General features: G+C 32.8%; 1 protein-coding gene across 7 annotated transcripts in view; it reads right to left on the bottom strand.

Moving 5' to 3' along the window:
• The window catches only part of LOC139519395 (von Willebrand factor A domain-containing protein 5A-like), a 40,714-nt gene that overhangs the window by 16,672 nt on the left and 10,628 nt on the right, over positions 1 to 13,414 (bottom strand). For 6 of the 7 annotated variants that reach the window (XM_071311445.1, XM_071311441.1, XM_071311446.1 and 3 more), the window contains exons 8-15: positions 13,011 to 13,137; positions 11,006 to 11,147; positions 9,998 to 10,077; positions 7,178 to 7,292; positions 6,559 to 6,726; positions 4,462 to 4,621; positions 2,632 to 2,795; positions 119 to 202 (exon numbers count right to left, since the gene is read on the bottom strand). In XM_071311445.1, coding sequence (XP_071167546.1) covers positions 119 to 202; positions 2,632 to 2,795; positions 4,462 to 4,621; positions 6,559 to 6,726; positions 7,178 to 7,292; positions 9,998 to 10,077; positions 11,006 to 11,147; positions 13,011 to 13,137 — 1,040 coding nt within the window. The remainder of the gene's footprint in view (positions 1 to 118; positions 203 to 2,631; positions 2,796 to 4,461; positions 4,622 to 6,558; positions 6,727 to 7,177; positions 7,293 to 9,997; positions 10,078 to 11,005; positions 11,148 to 13,010; positions 13,138 to 13,414) is intronic. The other variant, XM_071311444.1, reaches the window with a different exon arrangement.

The following is a 13,414-nucleotide window of genomic DNA, read 5'->3' as shown; positions in this document are numbered from 1 at the left end:
TAATTGATGTGTTTGCAAAATAGCCTTTTTCATCCAAAAATCTGTTTGAAAAATGTATATGATTTTGACAAACTTTCAGTTGTTTTAACAGAGTAACAAGAAATGGTTTATGTATTACCGAGGAATTCGCCTGCGGCATTGAACGTCGCATCATCATCTGTGGATGCATCCCACTACCACTTAAACCACTTCTACTTAGACACTGAAACAATAAAAAAGTGTATAAAAAAGATTTCACAATAAATTTCCATTAGAATTTGTCATATAGGATGGCTTAAACTAGATTATGAAGGTTTATTCCCAATACAGTTAAGGATGTTCGCTCCTCTTTTTTTGAATTTTTGTCAGATATTCGGAATCCTTAGGTTTTATCCATGTAGTGCCATTAAAAAAAATTGCCCACTAACCCCTACTTTTCTTTTCATAATTACTAAAACACACCCGCGAAATCGCGAGCATATACAGCTTTTGTGAACTATTGTAGGATGATTTTTTTGTCAAAGATATTATGTATGGAGAATTTCATAAAAGTATGAAAAGCTCTCTCCCTTTTTCCAAAGTCCAATATTTGTTTCCTTTCTGTTAAATTCAATTATTTCATGTTTCTGGCCGCAGACCACAATTATTCTTTTCCTTTGCTACAATGCTTCTTTTGGTAAAATCAAATCAAATTAAAAATTTGCCCCGTTTCAGACATGAAATAAATGTAACGGTTTATATATAGACCATTATTAGTCTAATAAAGTATGCTTCTAGGACAATCCATCAGTGCTTTTTCTTTTGAGCGCCTTATTAACATGCCAATGGTAGGATATGAATCTTGTATAAATTACCAAGACCGACTAAGGCTAATTTGAGGGTTGGTCGGAGGGGTACTGATCCCGAAATCCCGGACTTAAAACCATGAAATCCCGAGATGCAGAATTTAAAGAAACTTCATATCCCGAAATCCCGAAATATATTCCTGGATCACGTAAGGATCAATCCCAAAATCAGGAGCTTAAAACAACCGATCCCGACGCTCCCAAAAAGGTCATGCCTTCCTCTAATCTCTACCTTACTTTCATTTTATTTTTGCCAAATCACTATTTTCCCTTTCAACAATAAATTTGTATGCCCCATTTATGGGCATTATATGTTTTCTAGTCTGTCCGTCCGTCTGTCCCGCTTCAGGTTAAAGTTTTTGGTCGAGGTAGTTTTAGATGAAGTTGAGCATGTTTTACTAATTTATGCAAGTGGTATGACCCCTTAAATAGTAAACTTTTCACAGAAAACAGTAGACAGAATCAGGGACGTTCTATACTGACATAGAAAGTCCCTGACAGAATACAGAGAGACTCTATATATATCAAAGTAGTATAATCGTAGTTTACATGTAGATAAACGCGAAAAATAATTGTCCTCTCTAAGGAGGTATAATAGTTGTGATTCTTGCGATCTAAACACCATGATATGGAGAACGCTCTGAATGTCTTATTTATTTTTCATTTTTGTTATCTATCATACGATTGGTTGTACTTGTGTCACATGTTTTACTTATTTTAATATATATGCAACTGGTATGACCCCTTAAATAGTAAACATTTCAAAGAAAACAGTAGACAGAATACAGAGAGTCTGTTAAGACTATATATTAAAGTAGTATAAGCGTAGTTTACATGTAGATAAACGCGAAAAATAATTGTCCTCTATAAGGAGGTATAATAGTTGTGGGCCTTGCGATCTAAACATCATGATATGGAGAACGCTCTGATTGGCTTATTTATTTTTCATTTTTGTTATCTATCATACGATTGGTTGTATTTGTGCATGTTTCAAACCAGAAGTCTTATCTATGAATAAAAGTCAGTCTGATGAAGGAATCATATCCGGACTCCTTTTTTGTCGTTTTTCTCCCAAAATAACTCAATCTGAATAATCGTAAGAATGGATGACAAATGCGACTATGCATGTTACCTATAGGACATAGAGGCATGATGATTGATTTATTTTGGAAGGAAGAGAAGCAACACACAAAATGAGGTCTTGTCTTTTAATAGTATAGATGTTACAGATAGTTTAAAAAGCCGTATTTGAAAATCTTATGAAATCCTTGTTATTTTTTCATTGCTTTTGAAAGAAAAATTGTGCCAAATGTCAAATGTATGAAAAGTATAAAGAGAATCATTTCCCGCCAAATTTTCAATGGCTTCAATCTCCAAAACAAGCACACAGACCCCTGATTTTTTTCTGCTTTTTTAGTTCCCTTATTTCTAACCTATCAAATTATAACAGTCTTTACAAAAGTTTGTTATTTTTAAACAGAGTAGCGAACATCCTTAAACTATAAATGTTCTCTTCCTTCCCTATTCATTTGTATAAACTTTATTCCAATCGATTTATCATCTGGTAACTATTTATTATGGATTCATAGATAGAAGGATAGAAGAAGGAATGGAAAGATAAATGAAAACAAAGCAATTAGTATATGCCAGAAATTTTTTGTCAGGGAGCATTTATAATATTACAACCTAAATCAGAAGTAGTAATCAAGCAATAGGGTGGTAAAATGGTACAGCAGACGTTAAGGTGAACTTAGGTGAGGTTTAAGAATGTTGTAAATTTAGAAGATATGAATAATCAACTGCTTACATCATATTCATAATCATCAAATGGTTGTTCTTCCTGGAGTACTGAGACAGGAACTTTGGAATCTTTATCAACACCAACAAAAGCTGTGTATTTGGAGATAATGTTGGCTGCTTGGCTAACCAATACAATCTTGTCTTTATTGCTTCCATCCCTTCTATAACTTGCTGGAATATACAATAGAATTTCACAATTAACCAAAAAGTCTGATTGAGTTCCTGTGTTCAATAGAACGGTTCATACTGTTTTGTTTCATTAAAAAAAAACAAAAAAACGTGTCCATAGGTCACAGATGATGCCCTTGCTTAGCATATAACATTATGAAGGGATATTACTAAAGAACTGTAAAAGTTAAACAACCCAAACATAACATGATCTATGGTTATAAGCATTGTTTATTGTCATTTCCAACACATGTTGAGCAAACAGGTGAATAAGTTTGATTTTTTACTGCACAAAATATTTAAGAAATTAAAACCCAATAAGATGGTCATCCTCCCTCAGTCATACGGCAATCAAGATAATGTACTTACAGATCATAACCTATTTATTTCTATAATACCCTACAGAATGACAATTATGAAAACGCTGGAAACTTTTAAAGGAGCAGGGATACAGGCACACTTTCTATCTGGTAAATGACGTCACAAGGCTTGTGTGTAATTGGTTGCTTCTTGATGTAATATTAGGAATAAACAGATTAAAGAGGCACTAGCTGTCAAATTCATGTTCACCGCTTCTAATCAAATTCTCATATTTGATTCATAACAATGTAAAACATTTATCCAAACTATTAAAAGTCTAAATAAAACAATAAACAAGGCACAGGCATGAAAATATGTAGCTTCTTTTCTTGTGTATTTGAGTCTAGACGCCATCTAGTTATTTATTGAGTTGACCTCTAGTCATCCGATGACCATATAAGCGATGTAAACATAAATATAGATATAAATAGATTAAGCAACCACGTGCTGTTGAATTATTCTAGGTCTATTTTATTTCATATTACAGATAAAAAATAAATGTTTATCATCATTTTTACCTGTATTAGAATGTTTATTTGTGGATCGAATCAGTCAATCAAATGATTTACCTTTGCTTCACTTTAAATGTTGACATTCTCTTCCTTTAAATAACTTTACACATACAATTCACGTGTTATCCATCTCAAGCTAAGAGGTTAAATTAAAGTTCACATGAATACGGATTCAACGAGGTCGAATTATTCACTTGCAAGTGAATAAGTCATAATCAATATTTTTTTGCTTATTTTGACAAAATTGAACCTTATTAGCTACTAAAAAGGAATTATTATTTCACTATTTGTATTTCATTACTGATTGAGCCAAAAAAAATAATATACTATGTTTTTCATATATCTCGTAGCTAGTGCTCCTTTAAATATATAAAGTGATGAACAAGAAAAGAATATATAATTAATGAACATGCTATAATGGTTAAATTTTCAAATTGTGACTTGGATAGCGAGTTGTCTCATTGGCACTCATACCAGATCTTTTCAAGTCTATGAACTGAATATCAAATTAACATGAAATGTAGTTTTTCCCAGGAAAAAAGAAGTATGATCACATATAGGATAAAAAAAGAATGGAAATGGGGAATGTGTCAAGGAAACTATATCATATAATAAAATTGAAAATGGAAATGGGGAATAAGTCAAAGAGACACCAACATGACAAAAGAGTAGACAACAGCCGACTAGGCCACCAATGGGACTCAATGCAGTGAGAAACTCTCACAACCAGAGGCTGGCCCAGAAACTAAAATTACAAATCATACAATACTAACAAAGGCATCATTGGTATAACTTACAATCATCATCATTTTCCAATTCTTTGATCTGGTATTTAGCTGCCACACGATGTAAAGGTAAATCATTGTGGGAAGAACTTGGAATTTCTATTTTCACTTTATGACTTATATCCTTTCCTCCAAATCTTCCTTTCAATTTGAAGGAACCAGAAATACCACTCTAAAATCGAAACAATAAATATTTGCTCTACATGAATAACAAAAAAAAAAATTCCTAGTTCATATTTCCAGATTTTTATTTTTTATTCAGTCAAATGTCTTTTTCCTTCTGAAAATCAAACTAGACTTTCTTGTCAGCAGACTTTGAATCAAAGAGACAAATGTATAATCACTGCTATAAACCCCTTATACATTTCCCAAATCAAAGATAATTTTTTAATCACAAATAGAACAGCCTGTCACAAAGTTATTACATTGGTAGGACAAATAAAGTTCTGCACAGGTTTAAAATCATGATTCAGGGTAAAATAAACAGCTGCGCCATGAGCGCATGATACGCCCGACGTCTTGTGTGGAAGTTTTATGCAATAATCATAAATAGTTTCTGAGAAAGTTTTAAGCAATTACCATTTATTGCTTTTGAGACACGGAGGGACATGTGACCCCCCCCCCCCCCACCCTGTTTTTTTTTTACAAATATCACTAAAATAAAATTTTGAATCAAAACAAAAAGTATACAGATCTTTAGATTAATATAACAAAGAAGTGTGTACAGTTTCAAGCAATAATCATAAATTGTTTTTGAGATATGGCGCGACATGTAAAAAAAAACCTCCCCTTTTTTACAAAATACTCAATAACTCAAAAATAAAACTTTGAGTCATCACCAAAAAGTATACAGATCTTTAGATTAATATAACAAAGAAGTGTGTAAAGTTTTAAGCAATAATCATAAATCGTTTTTTAAATACGACACGACATGTAAAAAACCCCTCCACCTTTTTTACAAAATACTCAATAACTCAAAAATAAAATTTTGAATCATCACCAAAAAGTATACAGATCTTTAGATTAATAAAACAAAGAAGTGTGTAAAGTTTTAAGCAATAATCAAGAATCATTTTTGAGATACGGTGCAACATGTGAAAAAAAACACACCCCAGTTTTAGTTACAAAGTGCCGTAACTCAAAAAGTTTAAATCTTATTTTCACCAAAAAGTATACAGATCATTTGACCATCATAAGAAACAACTATATTAAGTTTCATGAAATTTAGATAAGTCGTTCTCAAGTTACGGTGCGACATGTTTACGCCGGACAGACAGACGGACGGACGGACGGATGGACACCGGACATTTGTATACCATAATACGTCCCGTCAAAATTTTGACGGGCGTATAAAAAATTGATTTAAACCATACATTCACAAACAAACTGTACACCACTGTCCCAGATTAGGAGCAGGGTTTGGCACTTATAAACTAGATAAATTCACCACATTCTGTATGTACCTGTCCCTGTTTAAAGCAAACAAGTATGCATTATCTTTTAACAACTGTTTAAGGTGTTGTTGTACTTTTGAGTTTCTGTTTTCTTATTGATGTATACCCCAAAACTAATTTTAAAAATTTTAATTATTTTTTAAATCACATCTTCCTCTGTAAGACAAGCAATTCTATTTTATAAATGTTGACTTACAGCTTGAACTATAAAATTTCTATCACCTTTACTTATTTTTAAACTTAAACCTACAATACTTTAATGAAGACAAGGTTTAAATGTGTATGCACTATAATAGAAAGTAAGTCAGAAAAACATGTCCTGTACAATGAGGAATGTAAAGCAACATAGAGTTTTTACAATGAAACTGCAACAGTTTTTGGTTATTCTGTATTCTATATATTCAAAACATGGCAGATAATTTAATGATACAAATGAAAATAAACAGGGTGGCCTTCGGCTGTTGTCTGCTCTATGGTTGGGTTGTTGTCTCTTTGACACATTCCCCATTTCCATCTTCAATTTTATAGTATAAAAGACATTATTGAAAAATATAACCCATAACTACATATTCCTTGAACACAGAAATAGTGGATATATTGTATTTGGATGTTATTTATTTTTTCTTGGAATAATAAAATAATCAAAAATGAATACCTTGGCATCAGAAGATTTTAACAAGGCAAACAAGACAAGTTTATCTCCGTGGAAGACGACAGGAGGCTCCTTTGGGATATCTGTGATTGTAAAACATTTAGGAATATCCCAATGCAGACTGACTTCTGACAAACAATTGTCTAACGATCCTTTCATTGCTGTGATCACCTGCAAAAAACAAATCAGTTCATCAACAACATAATTATTGTAAAAAATAATCACCAGTGCCAAACTCATAATCAACCATACATAACTGTTGTCAAAACAACCTTATTAAGTTTTTGTTTTTTACTGCTTTGTTCATATTTGCAAATGTGTCTAACAGAATGCAAACTATCTTTTTTTGATTTCTAATAAACACTGGGTTTTTTTTAAATCCAATTTGTTTTTTGAATCCATACTTCTATTTTCCCTGAATAAGTATACATTTTTGTTAAGAGGCCAGCTGAACCCTTCTCTTGATACAGAATTTTCTGGCTGTGTTGCAGGTCCATTAATAGCCTTGGGCTGTTTTCTGCTCTTTGGTTGGGTTGTTGTCTCTTTGAATCTTTTCTGTCATCTAATCCTACATTTACTTGCATGATATCTTTATCTTCTATCTTTCTATTTTTATTCATACCTTTGCTTGCATGTTATCATTATCTTTGATGAAAATAGCTTTTCCATTACTGGCTTTAGCAACATTCTTTATCAGACTGGTAGAAGCTCCGTCACCAATACCAAATGTGAAAACTCTACAACAGTAATATTTTACAAATACTAGACCAGGGATCTCCATGGATGAAAATTGAACCATGGAGGAACTTTCATCATTACAAACCGTGTCTACCTTGTACAGTGTAGCGCGATCGGAAGTATTTTATCCCTCCATACAAAGAATGGTGAACATGCTAATTCATTGCTTATTTAAATTATATTTATTTGAATTTTCATTTTAGAATTAGAAGTATCAATATTTTCATTTATTGCCGTTTTTAACCATTCAAATGCCAAGTCTTCATGGTCCCCCCTTAGTCGAGAATGACCAAAAGCTGTTATGAAGGTCCCCATATAGATTTCTTGTATTTTTGGTAATTGTTATGGGGGTTAAAAATCATATGATGTGGAGCTTATTTTTCATGGACACTGTCAAATTCAGAACCCATTACCGGTATGGCTGATTTGCAGCAACAACAAAACGATTCGTACGGGTTATGTAAAAGGTTAAAGAGATTTGTAAGGGCAAACGTTGACAAGTGAAAAGGTTTTTAATGACTTTATCTGGCAAATTGATGCTGTGCAACATGTATCTTTCGAGTCTGAATGGAAACCGGAAACGCGGATGTATCAATTTCATTGTAATATACGAAATGAATTCGGAATTACGATACGATATTTCTTTACAGGAAATATTTAAAGTTTTTACTTTTAAACTTTGAAAGTAATTCTAAATTATCGTTACAGCAGTACTCGAGTTATTTGCGTTGAAATAATATTTACTGTTTTGCGTCTTATTTTGTACTTCTTAAAAAAGGGGGATGCTGATTGCGTAAGTCAAAACAAAGCACGTGTTCGACTTGTTAAACTGTTTTCTTTGTAACTGGATTATTAATTTATTTATTTAATCTAAATTATCATAATCATTTGCTAAAACTTAGTTGATCATTTCGACAAATGAATCGTCTATCCTCAGATAGTATTCTCGTGTCTGGTTTGTTGATCTACCTGTACAAGCTCAGGTACAAGTGATTAGCGATCTTAATCCGTATATTCCTCAGGCGTTAGAACTGTATTGGATTATAACATAAAAAGCCTAAGGGTTATGCAATTACATGCATTTGATTATAATTGGTAAAAAAAATGGTGTCAGGCTACAAAAAAGATGAAGTTTTGAACGATGGCGGAAGACATTTAACGATGGCGCAAGACAATTTAACGATGGTGCGAGTCATTTGACGATGGCGCATGACATTTGAACGATGGCGGGGCGCCATCGTTAAACAGGCCATGGAGATCCCTGCTAGACAATAAAGAGCCCATTTTTATGAATACAATCTCATAACTAGGAAACTTATAAATCTTAATTCATAACAAGAATGTGTCCAAAGTACACAGATGCCCCACTTGCACTATCATTTTCCATGTTCAATGGACCGTGAAATTGGGTAAAAAATCTAATTTGGCATTAAAATTAAAAAGATCATACCATAGGGAACATGTGTACTTTTAGTTTCAAGTTGATTGGACTTCAACTTCATTAAAAACTACATGACCAAAAACTTTAACCTGAAACTGGCACTTCCATTTTCTATGTTCAGTGGACCGTGAAATCAGGGTCAAAAGTCTAATTTGGCTTTAAAATTAGAAAGATCATATCATAAGGAACATGTGTACTAAGTTTCAAGTTGATTGGACTGCAGCTTCATCAAAAACTACCTTGACCAAAAACTTTAACCTGAAGCGGGACAGACAAACTAACGGATGGACGAACGAACAGACGAACAGACCAGAAAATATAATGCCCCTCTACTATTGTAGGTGGGGCATAAAAATCAAAATAAAAGCTGAAGTCAATAGTTATAAACAATTCAGCAAAATTTAATGAAAATTAGTTAAAGCATTTTTAAGTTATAGTCCGACATGTTGACAATGGACAGACAGATGGAAAAACAATGTTATACCATGATTTCAATTTTTTTTTTAGTTTTGTCTGGAACTTGAAAATTTCCCCTTTTTAAAATAAAATATCACAACTCTGGAACATAAAATCTGAATTTCATAAATAACGATTTACAAAAAATGTCATCATCTTACGTCAGGTCACCTAAAAATGGGTAAATATTCACTTAAGAGCAAAAACTTCTATCAGAAATTGTCAGACAGTTTTAACGTATATGAACAATTGGTACAACTCGACTCTCAAAATTTCTGCACATGATTTTTTTTCTATTTATATCAGTTTTCAAGATAATAGGGAAACTTGCATTTGACCCCTATGTACTATTTTTTTAGCCATGTTGGCTACCTTGGTTGGCAGGAGGGATCATCAGACGCATTTTTAACTATATAACCCCATGATGATTGTGGCTGATTTTGGTGAAATTTGGCCCACAGAAGATTTACGTAAATGTTAACAATGACAAAAGATGATGATGGACAACAACGAACAACATATGCCAAGTGATGAAAAAAGCTCATAGATAAGATAATAAAACTTTACACATAATTTGAGGTTGAAGCAACTACATAGATAGTTTTATGTATATTTAAGGGATAATATATTTGGTTAAGAATTTTTATGCTCAAAGATAAATTTCTTATTGACAAATATCACTAGAGAATAAGTACTTTGCATGCCTTTTTTGATAAGTGTATAGATAATAAAACCTTTCTTGACTCTTAAAAAAAAAATTAAAGGAAGGAACTGTAGTAATTATTTTGTTTATATAGCCTAACTAACCTTGTGTTTCCGTTATTTTTCTTCGCAAGTTTTATAACTTCTTCCGTATTACTGACACCTCCATCAGTCAGTAGGAATATCTGGAAAACATTAATCTAGATAGGATCCTATTTTCTTTATTAAAAAAAAGAAACATGTATAACCTAAAATCCATCAGTGCTGAAGATTTTGTTTGGTTAACATACACTAAATCACTTAATAAATCGTTGTGTATCCAACAGTTATATTACCTGCTGGCCCTTGTAAAGGATCTTGCTCTTTTTTGGTCTTTGATGGACTTAAAAATGTGCTGCTTAATCTTTAGTTTTTGACTTTTTTTTAATGTCATTTTGACATTGTAGTTTTTATTTTACTTGTAGTTTTTGATTGTTTTCAATTGCATGCCACCTTGCCCTTATTTTCAAGACTAGGTACAACAAATCAATTGAGACTGGATTTCATTTAACATAAACATGATAAATTCAGCTTTATTTATTTGCTCATGTCAAACAATTAAGACATAAAAAATGTAGACAAGAGACCTGACGTACTCAAATGTCAAAAAACATTGTCAACTGCAGCCAAGCTAATGTTGACAATGCTTTTTCGAGGGGTACAATCTGCTCCATCACCCTCTCAGCTATATGTTATTTAATTTATTATACTGAATATCCTATTTTTATTGTCTTTTACAGATGAATTATATTTAAAAGTATTTTCTATGACGTCACGTACATAATGGGTATTAGAAAAATAAACAGAAGTGTAGCAATATGTTTTATTTTTTTATTTTGACAGTAAAATAATAGGATCTGAGCCAAAACGTAGTACTTAAGAATTGTCTTTAATAACTTGATGTAAATTCAATTAATTGTCTTTTAAATTATTGATTTTTAATTGGTCTGGACGAAAGGGTGACATTCCAAAAAATTAACACCCTCATATTAGCCAATCAAAATATGGCATTTTAATGTGAAGTATAATAATAACAAATATTCCATATCAGATAGAAGATACAGCTATAATCACCTGTCGTGGATATCCCTGTTTACAGTTTTTACTGTAAATCTGTTGAAGTGGTTGTAAAATTTCTGTTCCACCCATATCTGCCTCCATCTGTGCTTGGAGAGACAGAGCTTGATCCAAAGTTTTCTCACTGTACTCTTCACTCCTTTACAAACAAAAAACAGTTAAAACACTTATACAACAATCTTAATCATGAAATAACATTGGAGGGGTTCCTATATAATTCCATATGAAGGTATACTCCGGTGGGAATTGTTAATGGACTCATATCACTTCTTATAAAATTGTGAATGGAAACGGGGAATGTGTCAAATTGACAACAAGCTGATCAAAGAGCAGAAAACTGCCTAAGGCCAGAAATGGGTCATCAACATAGCAACAAAGTCCCAAACCATAGACTGTCAAAGTAACAACAACCTGATCAAAGAGCAGAACAGCCAAAGGCCAGCAATGGGTCATCAACATAGCAACAAAGTCCCAAACCATAGACTGTCAAAGTAACAACAACCTGATCAAAGAGTAGAACAGCCAAAGGCCAGCAATGGGTCATCAACATAGCAACAAAGTCCCAAACCATAGACTGTCAAAGTAACAACAACCTGATCAAAGAGTAGAACAGCCAAAGGCCAGCAATGGGTCATCAACATAGCAACAAAGTCCCAAACCATAGACTGTCAAAGTAACAACAACCTGATCAAAGAGCAGAACTGCCAAAGGCCACCAATGGGTCATCAACATAGCAACAAAGTCCCAAACCATAGACTGTCAAAGTAACAACAACCTGATCAAAGAGCAGAACTGCCAAAGGCCACCAATGGGTCATCAACATAGCAACAAAGTCCCAAACCATAGACTGTCAAAGTAACAACAACCTGATCAAAGAGCAGAACAGCCAAAGGCCAACAATGGGTTGTCAAAACAACCCACATATGGAGGGAAAAATGGACCTCACACCATATAGATTAACTAAAATAAAAAAGAATATTACAAGACTAACAAAGGCCAGAGGTTGCTCCCTTGGGACATTCCCAAACATGTGGTGGGGTTGACCATGTTTTGTGAAATCTCAACCCTCTCCCTATACCTCTAACCAATGTGGAATAAAAAAAAAAAAAGAAAACAGCAATACACACAGTAAAACTCCTTTTAAAAGAAGTCCTAGTCTGATGTTAGATAAGGTAAGAAACTTTAAACAAGAGGCTGTCAGAGCAACAGCAAACCAGATTTTTTAACATTTATTTGTGTCCTAGCATTTTTCAATATCACAAGGAATATAACACCTGAATGCTAAAAGTGACAATCATCAATATTGCACTTGACCTCCATTTTGTCAGCAGTAACAACGTATTAAAATAATAAAAAGTTTTGATTCAATAGTTCATGAGTAAAAGCACGGACACGACAAGAAAGACCATTTTTCAATTTTTCAAGAACCATAGCTCCTGAAAAGTACTAGTGAAAATCATCAACATTGAACTTGACTTCCATTTTGTCATTAGTAACAACAAATCAAAATTTGAAAAGCTTTGGTTTAAACAGTTCATGAGTAAAAGCACCGACACAACTGGAAAGACTATTTTTCAATCTCTCAAGAGTCAAGAACCATAACTCCAGAACAGTGAAAGTGAAAATCATCAATATTAACCTCCATTCTGTATGTATGTGCCTGTCCCAAGTCAGGGGCCTGTAATTTAGTGCCTAACATAATTTTTTTTCATTCAGTTTTTTTGTACATTAATTAGGTCATAAGTTTTCTCATTTGGATTGTTTTACATTTGTGATTTCAGAGCCTTTTATAGCTGACTGTGTGTGCTTTGCTCATTATTGAAGGCCATACAGTGATATAGAGCTGTTAATTTCTGTGTCATTTGGTCTCTTGTGGAGAGTTGTCTCATTGGCAATCATGCCACATCTTCTTTTCTATACTCTATTTTATTCATTTTGAGAAAGAAAAAAAAACATGAAAAAGATTATCTCATTTCCCTCAATATGTAATACAATAACTTACTGTTCAAACAAAGTGCTGAAATCACTACCAAACGATACAACATTAAACAGACACCCAACAGGTAAACTCTTCAACAACAGAAGTAATGTTTCCTTGGCCTTCTTTATTCTTACATTACTCATACTACCTAACAAAATAATAATATGATTTTTCTTTAATATGGAATCAAGTTTTTTAGTACTCATAAATTTGTACTCATTAAAAAAATATAAGTATACTTTGATCAGTAGCAAATTTATACAACCAGTAGCAGATGTGGATCTATAATTTTTGAAAAAAAGGGGCACTCAGAGGTAATGTTTAGTTAATATGCCTATTCCATTACTTTATATTTTATGCTATAAAATATCTCCCTAAATTTGCCTCTGAATTGCATTATTAAATACTATATCAATAACAAGACC

The sequence above is a fragment of the Mytilus edulis genome, chromosome 4 (genome assembly GCF_963676685.1).
Source record: "Mytilus edulis chromosome 4, xbMytEdul2.2, whole genome shotgun sequence".
Classification (NCBI taxonomy): Eukaryota; Metazoa; Mollusca; class Bivalvia; order Mytilida; family Mytilidae; genus Mytilus; species Mytilus edulis.
Note: the sequence above shows the minus strand (reverse complement) of the source record. Positions and strands in the feature narration are given on the sequence as shown.